The following is a 17,347-nucleotide window of genomic DNA, read 5'->3' as shown; positions in this document are numbered from 1 at the left end:
TATTTTTGAATTTAATCATTTGACCATTCGTTCAACACCTCTTCTATATTTCAAGAAGTACTTCTCTGTGTTATCAGACAAAAATAAAAACAAAACAACATTTCCTCTTTCAAAGCAGATTATCACCTTTTCTATATGTATTAACAAAGAATTTTGCTTTATAATACCTAAAATTTAAGTAACTTACTCAGGTTCACTCAGTTAGTAGAATAGATAGATGAATGATTGATAGATATAGCTACACAGATATGACATACATGTAAAATGTATGTGCCATGCATGCATACATGCGTGATGCATACATGCATTACCATACATTACATATTTATATCTATATTTTCAGAAGTAGGACTGGAATCTGGGCCTTCCTGGTTTTTTACACACTACTTCACAATGTCTTGCATCTGTATGTATATATGTGTGTGTGTGTATGTGTGTGTGTGTCTGTGTGTGTGTGTGTGTATAAATGCAGTCCTTAATACATACTCCCTTATTTTTCTGTCTCCATTTATTGCGACTTTGAAAGTTCTGATTGCCCTCTTATACATTTTCTTCCTTTACTTTCTTTATTGGCTGGCATTTCAGTGCTTCATAATTCATTATACAGATCAATGGCTTCTTGATGGAGGTTTATAGATAAAGGAAGAACTCAGGTTTATAAAACATTTGGGCATGACTACTTTCAAAGCACTAGAGCTCATAAACATCTGAATATGAGCCATCCAGGAGGAAATGTAACACTTGCCTGAACTGCTAATCAGGCATCATTGCATTAGCAACTGTGATTGTTAAACTATAATCAAGTCAAGGAAAGGAATTCATAACCAGGTGCCTTCTCTCTAAATAATACTAGTCATGGTCCAAATCCTCAAATTGTCTCTCATTGACAAAGAGGCAAATGACTTTATTCTCTTCAAGGCTTTAATTTCAGGCTTTACTTAAAGGCCATTTGAAACTTGAGATTCACAAGTGAAATAGTCAAAGTGGAACAGTAAGCCAGATGTTTATTCATTTTGGAGGAATATATGCATTTTTCTGACCACTCTAAAAGCACAAACTATCTAATGAAGTACAGACTCATTTCTTCTTTTGAAAGTTTGTCATATAACAACCCTTCAATATTTCTACGCAGTTCAAATAACATTGAATACTTGTTTTAAATTCACCAAAATAAATACTTATTAAATATAAAAAAGCTTTATCATTTTAACTATACCAGCTTCAAAAGAATATACTCTAATTAAGTATAATTTGATTATGGTTAAACTAACAAATCTCTCAGACATTTCTAATTCATCAAAGAGATTTTCAAAAAATATTATCTGAAGAAGATCCTCCACTACTCATCTCAGGACCATGCAAATGCAACAGGAATATTTCTCTATTTAGTGAGCCTATTCTTTCCTCATACTTTGATGGGGGAGGTAAACTAATCTTAAAAGTCTGAAAATATTGAGAATTGGCCAAATTTTCTAAGCATTTTCATATAATCAAATAATTTTCATATATTTTTCATATAAAATTCAATAAATTTTCATATAATCAAATCAGCAATTATTAAGAACTTACCATAAACAAGACATTGTGTTCAATACTGGGGAACAAAGACAAACCTAGAGGCAGCTGGGTGGTACAGTGAATGGAGCTTTTGGTTTGGAGTCAGGAAACCTGAGTTCAAATGTGACCTTAAACACCAGCTGTGTAATCTTTGGCAATTCATTTAACCTCTACTTCCCTCAATTTCCTCCATGGTTAAACTTGGGATAATGACAAAAGCCTATCTCCCAAAATTACTATAAAGATAAAATCAGATAATGTTTGCAAAAGAATTCAGGACATTTCCTGGCATATAGTGATGAGAGTTAGGAAAGGGGGAACCCCTTTTGGTTGGGCACAAGGATAGTCTAATGACGGCACAGAGTCCCCTGTAAAGGAATTAACAGGCCCGAAAACCTAGATTGATAAAAAAGGTTTATTGTAGGGGTTTGGAAGTTAGGGCAAAGGTAGAAAGACGCCAGGGCCAGAGTTGGTTACCAGGCAGACAGGAACCCTTGGCATGGCTGAGGTAAGAATGCCATGTTTAGGCTCCTACAAAGAGTGAACTTCCAGGGTTCCCCTTTTTATAATCTTGAAGGTGGGTGGAGTCCAGACTCCTGTCTGGTTTTCGGCCAGGGTTAACATTGAATAGAATTCAATGGGTTTGTACATAAGGAAGAAGCTGTTTGTGAGGGTTGGGGAAACCTGAGCAGATAGTGGGGGACTAGGAAAGTCCAAGTTAGCTCAGATCCTGTGGGGGCTGGGAAAGCCCCAATATCATTGGAATTCAAAAAGGATGCTTTTTGACCAGGATTTGTGAATCAAAGATCCTAGTTTCTTTTTTTGGGGGGGGAGGTTGGGAATTAGAAAGGAATCTTAAAGGGACCTTAACCCCCCTCAATAGTAGGTAAGATAGAATTGTTCATCATATTATTTTCCCCCTATTCTCTAAAAACAATATTGGTCCAAAAGGAACTTACTTCCATTGAAAGGGATGAATAGGGTTTAGGATCTAGAATTCAGAGAGATAAATATTCTTAGTCACAGAGATAGCATCTATATACAATTGATCATCAATTAATTTATGAAGAATATATCAGGAATGTAAGTCAGAATTATCATTATTTATAATATTTATCCTCTTTAAACAATATTTTAATATTTCATCATCACAGTTACTCCATAGACCTACATTCCCATCTTCACTCTTCTTAATGTGTTATTTCCCTCCATTAGAATGTAATCTGCTTGAAGATAATAAGTTCCTCACTTTGGATATTGTGAAATTTGTATCTCTAGTGCTTATATCCTGAGGATTTTTTAAAAAATGTTTTAATCCATGCATTCATTCATTCCTAATCATATTTTAAATAGGTGCTTGATGATCTAGGATTTATTTTAAATGTTAATACTTTGGTTTCCTGCTTCAGTATATTGTTCTCTTTTCTTTGTGTATGTCTCTGTGCTTCTGTGTCTCTGTCTTTGACTTTCTCTCTTATTCAGAGATTACTAACTAAATATTTAAAAAATAAAACCTTAGTATTGATATCTTGAGCAGCTTCTACAGATAGCTACATGCATACATACATACACACATATATATATATATATATATATATAGAGAGAGAGAGAGAGAGAGAGAGAAAGAGAGAGAGAGAGAGAGAGAGAGAAGAGAGAGAAGAGAGAGAAGAGAGAGAAGAGAGAGAAGAGAGAGAAGAGAGAGAGAGAGAGAGAGAGAGAGAGAGAGAGAGAGAGAGAGAGAGAGAGAGACAGAGACAGAGAGAGAGAGAGACAGAGACAGAGACAGAGACAGAGACAGAGACATGGATAAATGAGTCCTAGACCTCTGATTCCACTGGAATTCCTAGAAAAGAAAAGTTCTTCTATCAATAGAGTCTGGACACATCCTATTAATTTGCAGACTCAGAAAGTTGAATGCATTACCAAGTTTAAGTAACTCATCCAAGATCACACAATCAGGATGTGTCTGCGGTAGGACTTAAATCCTAAGCCCTAATGGTACTGAAGTTGCCCCTCTAATATACCATACTACCTCATATACACTTAGGTAAACTGAGACCTACTAAAAACCTTAACTTAAAAGGTCAAGATCTCCCACAACTCCAGAGCCATGTCCAGGCATCTTGATGTATATCTGGCCACTGGATCCAAACGACTCAGGAGGAGAAAGTGAGTCATGTGACCTTGCACAGCCCTCCCTCATTTAAATCACCTCCCTGATGTCATGGTCCTTTCTGTAAATGAAGGACAAACGGCAACAAAAACAACAGATGTCCATAAACATGCATGTATGTGTGCATAGATCTACAATACAAACATAATGAATTTCAAGTATATATACATATGTAATTACAAACTTTGCTTAAAGGATATTTAGAACTTGAGATTCACAATTGAGATAGAGTGAAATAGTAAGCCAGGTGGTTATTCATTTTGGAGGAATATATGGATTTGCAAGTGTATATACATATATATTAAAAGTTATATGCATGTACATATATACTGAGTTGTAAATATATACATATACATATTACAACTTATGTGCATGTGTGTGGGTATATATATATATATATATATATATATATATATATATACACATACACACATATATATGTATATATGCACAAAAGAGAAAAAAAGATAGTTCCTATTCTCAAGATGCTGTCATCACATGGGGCAAAAACAGAAGAAAACATGTAAAAATGAGCTATATACCAGATAAACACAACTTACTTTTAAAGAAAAAAAATAAGGGGGAATTGGCAAAGAATCCTTTGAGATAGGATTTTAGTGGGGAGTTTAAGAAACTCAGCATCTCTTATCTGGACCATTATGCTTGCCTGTTAATTGGTTTCCCTTCATCTAAGTTTCTTCTCCTCAATCTCCCCTGAAAATATGTGCCTAATTCATATTCTTAAAGCATAGGATAAACAATGTCATTCTCTTCTTTCTGAAGCTCAGTGGGTCACTGTGGAATTAAATCCCAGACTTTCTGGTGTTTATCAACATTCATTATCTCTCTGAAGCCTAGCTTCCTAGATCAATTCCATCTTACTTTTCCTAATGTACTCCACAGTAGCATAACTGGCCTGTCTGACATTTTCTATATGTGATACTGCATTTCTTGCCTTAATAATTTTTCATAAATTCACCCCTTCATGCATTCATATAGCTCAGAAACCCTAGTTTCCTTTGAGCTACTTCCCATATAAGGTGTTTTGTGTTTTTGTTTGTTTTGAGAGTTTTTTGTTGCTTTTGAGTTGGAATTTGTCTTAAGAGTCCAAAAAAAATTTTGTCTTAAGAGTCATCATGATGCTCTAACCAATCTTTGGTAAAAACTACCTATATACATATATACATATATATATATATATATATATATATATATATATATATATATATATATATATATATATATATATACACATACATATATACATATATACATATACATATATACACACATATATATACATACACATATATACATATACATATATACACACACATATATACATACACACATATATATACATATACATATATACATATATACATATACATATATACGTGTATATATATATATATATATATATATATATTTCTTTGTCTGAAGGAAAGAAATTAAATACTGTAGTGGCTCATAGAAGAAAAAAATAATAAACTAGAAGCTAAATCTGAGGCCCTGGGCTTCAATTCCTTCTATGCCATTTGTGGCTTTGGCCAAACCAGTGAAATTCACAAATTTGAATTTCCTCGTCGTTAAAAGGAAGGATTAGACTAAATCAAGAGTTCTTCACTTGTCTGTAAATTGTAATATTGGGGTAACTATATTGCAATATAATTCATATCCCTTTACATTACTTCCAATTTTATTTTTTTTTATTTTTTTAATTTATTTTTTATTTTAATAGTTTAGCTATTGCTACCACTAATTTCATTGACTTTTTAAAAATTTTTTGCTGAGGCAATTGGGGTTAAGTGACTTGCCCAGGGTCACACAGCTAGGACCTGTTAAGTGTCTGTGACCACATTTGAACTCAGGTCCTCCTGACTTCAGGGCTGATACTCTAACACTGTACCATCTAGCTGTGCCCCCTACTTTCAATTTTATTTTGTCATCTATAAGCATCCTTATAAGTGATGCATGAACTTCACCAGTTTCAAAAAAGATTCTTGTCATAGAGAAACAAAGAGACAGACAGACAGATTGATAGATATATACATTAATTGAATGATGGAAGGATACAGCAAAAAAAAATGAATGGGAAGACCTCCTATATAAAAGCAGAGAATGTATCACATCCATACATAATACTTATGTGTATATTTGTGGTATATGTGTATACATACATATACATGAATGCTACATTCACAAAGTTCCAGAAATTGTCGTCAATAAATATAAATTGTCCCAGATTTCTAATAACTAGCTTTAATATATAAAATCATTTATGTGTATAAAACCATGAATGCCATACATTATAGGTGTTAAATAAATGTTACTTCATTGGTTCATTAAACAGAGCCACAGCTTTATTTTATGAATTTAAAATCTTTTGAGGCAGAAAAAAACTGAACATAGAATGTCATCTAGATAGATGATATTAAATGCTCGATGAAGGAACTGAATGAAAGAATATAAAGGACAATTTGATATGTATCTGTGTGTGTGTGTGTGTGTGTGTGTGTGTGTGTGTGTGTGTGTGTGTGCCAATTAATCTCTGAGGAGGTTTTAAAATGCTCAAATATTACTATTTTAATTCAACTTCAGGATTTGGGCATATAAATAAGAAAAGTGGGCAGCCTTGAAAATGCTGCTTTTCTTTTAATTTTATCTGTACATTGATCATATAGGAATGTAATTATATACCTGCCACAATAAAGAGAGTTGTTATATTTATGTATTTTTATCTTAAAGCATCTAAATATAATGGAAAAGTGGGGATTGGGAAAGGGAATTGTTTATTTTTACAAAAGACTGATTTTTAAACACTTCAATTTTTAAAACATAAATATAAACCTTTTATATTTCCTTTAAATTTTTAAAAGGTAAAACTTGTCTTATTGAAGATTATTTTTTTCTTTGAAAGAAGCTCCAAGGCAAAAATGTAAATCTTAAAAGTTGAATTACTGACAACTTAAAAGGAAGGAGAAAAAATCACCCTAAATAAACAAAACAAAAAGCTGCCATGCTTTGTACCTACAGAAAAGAGCATTTGTAATCAAAATTATTTTTCAATTAATATAGCTATCAATTCAAATGTACATTAATCCAACCCATTTCATGTTTTACAGGAGATATTGATGAAGTTGAGCGTGAATGGAAAGCAGGATTCCGTCGCTGGAACAGTTATATGATGGACTGGAGAAATCAATTTAATGATTACACAAGCAAGAGGGAAAGCTGTGCAGGTCTCTAATTAATTGGCCTGGCCTTTTAGGAATGTTCCTTTTCCTGTGGATCAAGGCAAATGGGCTGGTAGCTCACTTGTGAGCCTCAAATGGAAGCTTTTCTATAGCTAAACCCAAATGCCAAGAGGACAGTATTGATTCTTCCCATTTTTCCTTTGTATTTTGCCTTTCATTTCAGGAAACAAACCATTCAACAAGCCAAACTAAAACATAAACATTAAAGCTTGACTATGAATTTATGAGCAAATTTCAACTTTTAGCTGTGTAAAATTCTTTTACCCAGAAGTCTTTAAGCTTTAAAAAAAACCACACACATTTCTGTAGTCTTTTGACAAATTTTCCACCATGCTAAAAAGCACTGATTTTATTTTAATTATTTTATTTTATTTTTGTCTGTTTGTTCCTATCTTGCCTAGGTTGGAGAAGTAATTCTCTAAGTTTCGGTTCTATTGTTGATTGGAACAGAAACAGTCACTAGGTCTCTTTTTCATCTGAGTTACTTTATTCCTCCATAGGCAGCCAGTTGCCCTCCCCAAAAATCATGGGCTCATTATATTGATGGTAGATTTACAGTGGATTTCCAATCAGATTTAAACCACAGATCTCCATCTAATAACCTCTGATTCCCCCAAAGCAAAGACTCTAGGCATATACAATCATGACCAACTTTTTATTGGCTCTGTACATGTTATGTCTTATCTTTCAAGTATCTGTTTTTGAAGAGATGAAAGATGTAGGGACCTTAAAGATCATTTAGGATAATGCTTCATTTTATTATACTGAACTGACAACTAGTTGGGAGAAACGGAAATCCAGAAAGATGAACATATTTATCCAAGTTCTCAGGAATTTTAAAGTAGCAAAGCTGTGATCCAAATGTACCATTCTTTTTATAATAGTCTTATGCCCTTATCTGATAAATTTATAAGGTCATTTATTTAATGTTAACCAGTCAAAAAACCTCCTCCTCCCAAAATTTCTAGTATCTTTAAGAGAACGGAACACATAATCCCCATATCAGCAATAATGCTTATTGTTTTTAATAAGTTATTAAAATTTGAGCTTTCTATATTTACTTCATATTTTGATGGATTTGCAGTCTCATCAATGTGGATTGTTAGAACAATGATATCAACAAAGGACACACACCTTCTGAACCTTTGTAATTCTTGATTCTTGCCTATTCTTTTTCTATAACTGAGCTCCCCCTCCAATGTGCTAGAGGCCATCCTCCAGAACCTTGAATATCTAGTGGAATGCAGTGCAATGTGTGGGTTTTCCAACTACTAGAATGAAATTTCTTTGCAAATAAGAACTGTTTAACTTTTATGTTTTTATTCCAAGAGCTTAGCAGTGTCTACTTCTAAGAAACACTTATGTGTCTTTGCAAGTTGATTGGATTTACCCAAACACACACACACACACACACACACACACACACACACGCATGTGCAAATACATAAATATACAGATGTATAACTTTTCCATTAGTATCCTCCCTCCCTATACAAGCTGTATATACACACAACATATATATATAAACACACACACATATATGTATATATATATATATATATATGAAACTTCTCCATTTATATCATCCCTCCACATACATGCTATACATATGCACATATACACATAAATACACACACAATGTGGCAGAAATTTGTAAACTAATGCAAATAACAGGAATATTTAATTGTCAGAGAGGAAGAAGCTATGGAACTATTTGAAATGCTAAAGTACTTAAATACTTTTACAATAGGAAATATTAAGATTTCAGTCAAGAAATGATTTCTGCATAAAATAAGTCAAAGTAGAATCAATTTACTTCTCATATATAATAATTAAGTTGAGAATTTAAGAAGATACAGGATATTTCTGATAAAGCAGGACAAAACCTCACAAAAAGTAAGTTATATCTCTACAAAAATGCATTATCTTTAGGCAAATTGCCTATATATTGTTCCCATTGAAAGCATTTTCTTTAAAAAAAAATCAATCTGATTAACAATAATTTTCAGCAATACATATTTCCTTCCTTATTCTCAAAAAGAACAAGCTTTTCAAACAAGATTGAAATAGTTTAAAAACTATAGATAGAAACTCTAGTGACTACTTCTGTATGATTACATTTTAATAGCACTCAGAGAATTTTAGAACTAGAGAGCACCTATTATATATTAAAAAGAAAATTCTCTGTTCCTTATTTTTGTCATTGAGAAATTGAATAAAGAAAACGTAAATATTAACTGTTCAAGAAAAAAAAGGCACTATGATGGAATTAATAGATTTCAGAATTAGGACTGGGGTTCAAGTACCATGTATGACAAACTCTATGACCTATGAAAGTGATGTACCCTCTAAGTTGTAGGCAATTTTTTAAAAAATGATTTTCTCAAAAATTGGTTATTTACATTGAGAAAAGAAAAATTTTCATGTCTAGTCAGCCTTACATGAAGAAGATTACTTTGTATTTAATATATATATATGTATATATATATATATATGTATATGTATATAATAAAATGTACACTTGCATATATACACATATACACTGTGTCTATATCTAGACACACAAACACGTACAAATTCATACAGTTTTATCAACAAGATCATAGAATGTTAAAAGTTTAAAGAGATCTTAGAAATCACCAAGTCTAGCTAATTTATATACTTAAAGAGGAAATCAAAGACAACACTGCTTATTCAGGTCCAAAAAAGTAATTAATAGAAAAGGTAGCACTTGCATCCATTATTTTTTTCAACAAGAATCTCTTCTTTTCTTGAAAGTCTAATCATTTGCCAAATAATCATACTTAACCATGATTCATAAATTACAAATTCTACAATCTGCGCTAAATCCCATTGTTCAGTTACCAATGAGAAAGACAGCAAAAAGGAGATTAAACCCACTGTCCCACTATTTAGGTTAAAATGCCTTAAAGTTCAAAAGAAGGAAGAAGATCATAAACATTTTCCAGATTCTTTTCATCATTATAGGATGGATAATCAGAAAGTTGTGGTTGCTTCCCAACTTTTTTTCCGTTATATATTATCTATCATCATATTGATGTTATTCTGGAGAGAACATATATGATGCCCCTGTGAGGAAGAGTCAAGGATATTTATGATTCAGGGAGACCGTAATTATAAGCCTTCATTCATGGTTCAAGTAAATAGGCAAGAAGATGTCAGGGTCTTCTGCATCATAGCTGAGATTCCCTAAACAATTTGAGATTCCCTATAAGAAAACTCCTCCTGACTATTCCAGACTATCGGGATGGGGAGAGTGGGGAGCACCCAAGAATCTCCCTTATCTTACACTGTCTTTGCTGAACTTACTATAAAGTCAGAGGTTTTGATCTAAAACCACTATCTAACACATTGTATATGATCATAGGAAAGTTAGCAAAACCCTTTCTTTATCTATAAAACATTTACCAACTCCATAGAATTAATGTGTATTTCAAATACAATGATGTATACAAAGCAGTATATAAAGGTCATCATTATAATTATTATTCTTTTCTCATCCTTGTCATTTTTCCTTTATATCCCATTGAAATTATAATTAAAGAGATCGAGTTTATATCTCCCATGGTGCTAATTCTCCTCAAAAGGTATTTTTGAATGGCAGTGGTGGTAGTGAATAAACTTTGTTCTTACAATGCATATTAAGAAACTCTACTTTTGTTGTCTGATGGACAAGAAATTGAGAATACTACAGCTATTTAAATGATAGAATAAAACTCAAGGGCAAGATTTTTCCCAAATACCAATAATAATACAAATAATTTCTAGAAGATTAATTCGTATATAGATAAATATATTCATGATTCAAAAGGCTTATGGAAATTGGGTAGATAAAACAATCTCAATTTAAAGACTGGTAGGTAGACACAACCATACTAGAATAAGAGAAATTGAATTCCTAATCTCTCTTTGAAACTAAATGGCCATGTCACCCTGACCAAGACATTCCTGTGATTTCAATTAAGTCAGCTTTGAAGTAAGATGTCATTTTAGAAATCTTCCAGATTTAAATTAGTGATCCTCCGAAATTTTGTGGTTTCTCCATATGAATAAATACACTTGATGAAAAATATATTAAGTTACTGATATGTATCACATGGTCTGCTAGTTATTGAAATACAAAGATTAATACAAAACAAGGACCTGCCCTCAAATACCTGATACTTCTAGGGGATATAATAGGAACATGTACACACAAAAAGTAAATAAAAAGAATTTATGAAGTAATTAAAGGTGTGTGTAAAAGACAGTCTAATAGGGGGAAATATATGCAAGCAACTAATTACCACCAAGCTAGATACAGAATAAAGATGAAATCCTCAATAAATGGAAGTATGAAAGGACATGAGGAAAGGCTTCCTCTAGAAGGTATAATTTTAACTGGGAATTGAAGGGAGGAAGGCAACAGGCAAAGAAGCAAAGGAAGAGCTTTCCATGCATAAAGGATGGTCAGTGAAAATGCCTGGATTGGAAAGATGGAACAAAGCAGCTAGTATCACTGGATCACAGAATAATGTGATGAAATGAAAACCTATAATGTATAAAAATAGACTAGAAAAGTGAGAGGAAGTTTACAAAGAGTGTTTGTTACTGAAGAGGAAAGAGAAAAAAAAAACTTGTGACAGATAAACCATCAAGCTTTAACAATAATTTAGTCTTGAACTGATGAAGTTTGCACCAGGATCAGAAGAAAGAAGGGGACACGATTTAAAGATGTCACTTCATTGATGATGGTTCTCCCAATAGCAATAAAATGTAAGAACAAACGTTTTGGAGGGAAAATATTGAGTTTAGTTTTAGACATATTGAATTTAAGATATTTATGAGAGAAAAATGGAATTGAATGTTTCCTCCATCATTATCTCTTTAACCAAGAGCAATCACTCTTTGAGTCCCAGTTTCCTTATCTAGAAGTACAATAGCTGGTTGCTAAAATCTCTAAATCAATGTTCTCAATCCATGACACTTATCTTAAGACAATGCAATGTGATTTTAATAAGTAGAGCATACCAACAACAAAGGGTAGAGAATCAGTAAATGTCTTATTATTGAAGTCACTTTGAAGGAATTGTTATTTAATGTCACTGCCTGCTAACTAAGTTCAGAGAAGCATATAGATAGATTCTTTAGAAACCTATAGGGCAGATTAAGGCATTGAGTTGGTTTTGAGTTCCAAAGATCTGGATTTAAATTCTAATTCTGACATTTGCTGCCTGTTTTTCACTGAGATTGTCAATTGATTCCTCTGGGCTTCTAGGAGAATCTTAAAACCTATAAATTACACAGGAGTTGCTGATTTGCTTTAGTTGAGGGATTTATTTTATTTTACTTTTACTAAAATAATCCTTGCTACTAAGAATTTACTGGTCAAAACCAAAGCATAAAATAGAAAACAAAGAAATAACTCCCTCAAGTCTCATTAACAATTAGAAGTAGAGAAGTAAATTACTTAGTTAAAATTTGCAAACAATTCTGGTGGGGGATTCTAACTTTTAGCATAAATACTAATTGCACAATGGTTGATTATCTCATCTTTCAAAAAGGGAAAGTAATCATTCCTGCCAGCTCCACTAGCTCTTGTTCAGATTAATTACTTAATGATTATAACAGTAACTATGCAAGGACTGAGGATTCATTCATTTTCAAAGACTTAGTACTAGTGTTTCTACTTCAATCTCTATTACCTTATTTTTTTTCTGAAGTCAATCTTTTGTTCTCCTTTACTTGTTTTTTGTTGTTTGTTTTCTTTTGAATGTTTTGGAAATGAATGTTTTTGTTTTGTTTTGTTTTGTTTTCCATGCTAAGATCAATTTATTTATCTTTTTAATAAAGCTTTTTTTTTCCTCCCAAAATCAAATGTACAGAGAGTTTTCAACCTTCACCCTTGCAAAACCTTGTGTTCCAATTGTTTTTCTCCCTCCCTTCTTCCCACCCTTTCCCCTACATGACAAGCAATCCAATATATTTCAAACATATGCAGTTCTTTTATATCAAATCAAAAAGGGACAAATGAGAAATAAAAACAAAATTCAAGCAAACAACAATAAAAAGTGAAAATCCTATGTTAAGATCTACACTCAGGCCCATCTCCTCCTCTCTTTTGGTGCAGATAGCTCTCTCCATCATAAGACCACTGGAACTAGCCTGAATCAACTTGATATTGAAAAGAACCATGTTTCTTAACTTAGTTAAAATTTGCAAACAATTCTGGTGGGGAATTCTAACTTTTAGCATAAATACTAATTGCACAATGGTTGATTATCTCATCTTTCAAAAAGGGAAAGTAATCATTCCTGCCAGCTCCACTAGCTCTTGTTCAGATTAATTACTTAATGATTATAACAGTAACTATGCAAGGACTGAGGATTCATTCATTTTCAAAGACTTAGCACTAGTGTTTCTACTTCAGTCAATCTCTATTACCTTAATTTTTTTTTCTGAAGTCAATCTTTTGTTCTGTCAGACCATGGCTCTGTCAGAATCAATCATCATATAATCTTGTTATTGCTGTGTACACTGTTTTCTTGGTTCTACTCACTTCACTTAGCATCAGTTCATATAAGTATCTCCAGGCCTTTCAGAAATTATCCTGCTGATCCTTTCTTATAGAACAATAATATTTCATAACATTCATATATCATAACTTATCCAGTCATTCTCCAAGTCATGTGCATTCATTCAGTTTCCAGTTCCTTGGCACTACAAAAAAAAAATAAAATAAAAAGAAGACTGCTACAAACATTTTTTCACATGTGGGTATTTTCCCTTTTTATGATCTCTTTGGATTACAGGTATAGTAGAGACATTGCTGGATCAAAGTTGTGCATTCTTTGATAGCCCTTTGGGCATAATTCCATATTCTTTTCCAGAATGGTTAAATGAGTTTATAACTTTGCTATTTTCCAGTTTTCTCATATCCCCTCCAACATTTATCTTTATCTTTTTTCTGTCATTTTAGCCAATCTGAGAGATGTAGTATTTTAGACTAGTCTTAATTTGCATTTCTCTGATTAATAGTGATTCAAAGCATTTTTTCATATGGCTAAATAGTTTTAATTTCTTCATCTGAAAGACCTTGGTTTTTGATCATTTATCAACTGGAGAATGCCTTGTATACTTATAAATTTGATTCAATTCTCTGTATATTTAAGAAATGAGGCCTTTATCAGAACCCTTAAATGTAAAATATTTTTTCCCCAATTTATGGCTTCCTTTCTAATCTTGTCTGCATTGGTTTTGTTTGTATGAACACTTTTAAACTTAATATGATAAAAATTATCTATTTTTTTTTCATTTCAAAATGAACTCTAGTTCTTCTTTGGCCAAAAATGCTTTCTTTCTCTATAGATCTTAGAAGTAGATTAACCTTTGTTCTTCTAATATAATATAATATATATGATATTATATAATATAACACAACACAACACAACACAACATAATATAATATAATAATATAATATAATATAATAGTACCACTATTTGTGTCTAAATCATGAACCCACAAAAATAAGAGAAAATTTTTTGAAAACTTGAAAAATTACATATTGTGAAATCATATGGACATGATGTCACAAGAAGAGTATTTATTTTGGAGACCCATATTGGTAGAGGGAGGGGAAGAGAGACAGAGGCAGACTCAGAGAAACAGAGAGACCAAGAGAGAGAAAGGAAGCTAGAAACAGAGAGTGATAGAGAGACAGAGAGAGGGAGAGGGACAGACAGAAAGAAGAAGACAGAGATAGAGAGAGAGAGAGACAGAAAGATAGAGATAGACACAGAGAATTTCAAAAAGTAACTATATGACAGCCAGGGATTTATAGACAAAGTCCTTGGCCTAGAAATATTTTAAGGTATCCACTGAAATACTTCTGGCCGACTCTGGTTTCCTAACATTTTCCTACCAATCTCCTGAGCATCATTTCAAGGGAATACAAACATCTGCCTGGAGGAGTGTTCTCTCAGAAAAAAATGATACCCCCTTCATTAGACTGTCAAGGGAAAGAGAACTAAAGCTAAAGGGATTTTTGAATAGTTATTTGTGTGCAAGAGAGAAATCCTTCCTAATATATTTTGGGCTCTAGGCACAAGCTAATTTTAATGACTGCCTTAAACTCAGATGTTGAATTTTTGATCCCTCACTTTTCTTAATCTTTGGAAAATAGGCTCAGTGTTTTTTTCCCTTTGCAGAAACAAAATTTTAATTTTTCATGGTAACACTGTTTACATGATGCATTGCTTTAAAACATTGTGTCCCAGCATTTTGCAGATCCTTTAAAAGAGGTCATAGATGAAATAGGAGAGCATCTTGTATAAATGGAGGTTATTGGTTTATTTGTGACTACATATTGAAAGACATGCAAAAGATGGCGCTAGCTCCTGAACAGATATTCAAGGTAATATACATATTGAATAGAACAAACTTCATTTGCAAGATGAAGGGATTCACAAGAGCCCCTAAAATCATACGAAGAACACACTTGTTATTTCCTTTGTATAGAAAACTTATTTAAGGTAATTTCCTCTACTAATGCAGGTCTGAATCTTCTCTGCTATTTATTGCTCAGAACACTGAGTAGTTAAATAAAATGCCCAAGGTGGTAAAATAAATAATGCGTGAGGTTTGACTTCTGTTCAGATATTCCTAGTTGTATTACCAACTCTAACCCCTTTCTCAAGGTGGCTCTCAGCAATCCCTTGAGATACTTCTAACAGCTCATGGACTCCATCAGCAAGACAACCACATTATAAAGATTAATAAATAGGCAGCTCTCTTCAATGCAGACCAATGTTACTTAAATAAGTCACTCTAATTGTTATTAAGCCTTCATTTCAGAGTACCAATTATATCACTCTTGTGTGAATAGGATTTGACTGAAACTGCCCAAAGTCATCAGCCTCACTCTCTCTGCCAGACTCAAAATTCAGTGAAAGAACAAGGGTCTATCCAATAGGCAATAGCCTAGGAGGCAATGATCCTATGCAAAAACCTTGGAGTTTCTGATGTATAACCAAACTCTATGTTCTCCATAGCACTTCAGCCACCTTCATGACCATTGGAACAATTGTCCAGATGAGCAGTCCTGCAAAGGCCTTGGCAAAGCCTTCACAACAAAAATGTTAGTCTTCCTTGAACTTCCCAGGCACCTGGTTGATATTTGAAGGGAGAAGTTGGGAGTTCCAGGACTCTGGTTTCCCTCAAACAAACCTATTCTTTACAATCTCAACAATAATGTTATTTCTAGAGCTTCTTTCTATAAGACTTACAAGGACTCCTCTCAATTATCTGCAAGTTCTAATGCCTAAACTCTAAAACCTGTAAACTATTCAAATTAGAGTGACAAAAAAGACAACCCCCAAAGCACTAGCCAGAAAATGACCTTTCTTTGTTTAAAAGACCAGATTCTACTCAGGAGACAGATATCTTCCCTTACCCATATCCCAACCAGAGTATCATACAGTCACATGATTCTAGAATTAGAGCTGGAAGCAAGGTCTAGTCTACCATAACTCTCTCATTTTTTTTTATTTTAATAGTTTTTATTTACCAGATATATGCATGGGTAATTTTACAACATTGACAATTGCCAAACCTTTTGTTCTATTTTTCCCCTCCTTCCCCCCAACCCAGATGGCAGGTTGACCAATACATGTTAAATATGCATAATGCTCTCATTTTATTTATTTATTTTTATTCATTTTTCCAAATTATCCCCTCCCTCCCTCCACTCCCTCCCCCCATGACAGGCAATCCCATACATTCTACATGTGTTACAATATAACCTAGATACAACATATGTGTACAAATACCATTCTCTTGTTGCACATTAAACATTAAATGCTCTCATTTTAAAGAGAAAGAAATCGACCCAGAGATTTAAAATGATTCATAAAACATTACATAGTAAACAAGTTGCAGAATTTGTATTCAAGTAAGTTGTTATAATTTCAAGTTCAATGCTTTAAACTAAATATTAAGATTCAGGAATATTATTCAAGACCTCCACTCTTGGCATAAGGGAGTATGTACATGTCTTTTTTGCCATGTGCTTCTGGGAAAATTTATCAGCACTAGTTTACTACCACCAAATAGATTATGGAAATGCTTTCTCAGGATCTGTCCTCTTAGGTCTCATAGGAAAGTTCATGTAGCTTTCAATATACTATCTTAATTTATCCACTAACATCTCCTATTGGTAAATGTTGTTCAGATACAGACTTTTCCCCCTTTAGAGCTACTCTTTTCTCTATGGAATTATGTACACTGAATAGGAAATCAATGAAAAAGGAACCTAAAAAATCTGAGAACCATATTTGACTTTTATTTTTGTAGTTGAAAAAC

General features: G+C 32.9%; 1 protein-coding gene and 1 long non-coding RNA gene across 3 annotated transcripts in view; one reads left to right on the top strand and one right to left on the bottom strand.

Annotated features, from left to right (window-relative positions):
• The window catches only part of BCHE (butyrylcholinesterase), an 89,935-nt gene extending 82,710 nt beyond the window's left edge, over positions 1-7,225 (top strand). For both annotated transcript variants that reach the window (XM_074298131.1, XM_074298130.1), the window contains exon 4: positions 6,856-7,225. In XM_074298131.1, the coding sequence (XP_074154232.1) occupies positions 6,856-6,980 (125 nt within the window). In that variant the 3' untranslated portion in view covers positions 6,981-7,225. The remainder of the gene's footprint in view (positions 1-6,855) is intronic.
• LOC141560257 (uncharacterized) overlaps positions 1-17,347 on the bottom strand; it is a 100,334-nt gene that overhangs the window by 38,809 nt on the left and 44,178 nt on the right. The gene's annotated exons all lie outside the window — the stretch shown is intronic.

This window comes from Sminthopsis crassicaudata, chromosome 3 (assembly GCF_048593235.1).
Source record: "Sminthopsis crassicaudata isolate SCR6 chromosome 3, ASM4859323v1, whole genome shotgun sequence".
NCBI lineage: Eukaryota > Metazoa > Chordata > Mammalia > Dasyuromorphia > Dasyuridae > Sminthopsis > Sminthopsis crassicaudata.
The sequence above is the reverse complement of the archived record's forward strand: the minus strand, read 5'-3'. Positions and strand labels throughout refer to the sequence as shown.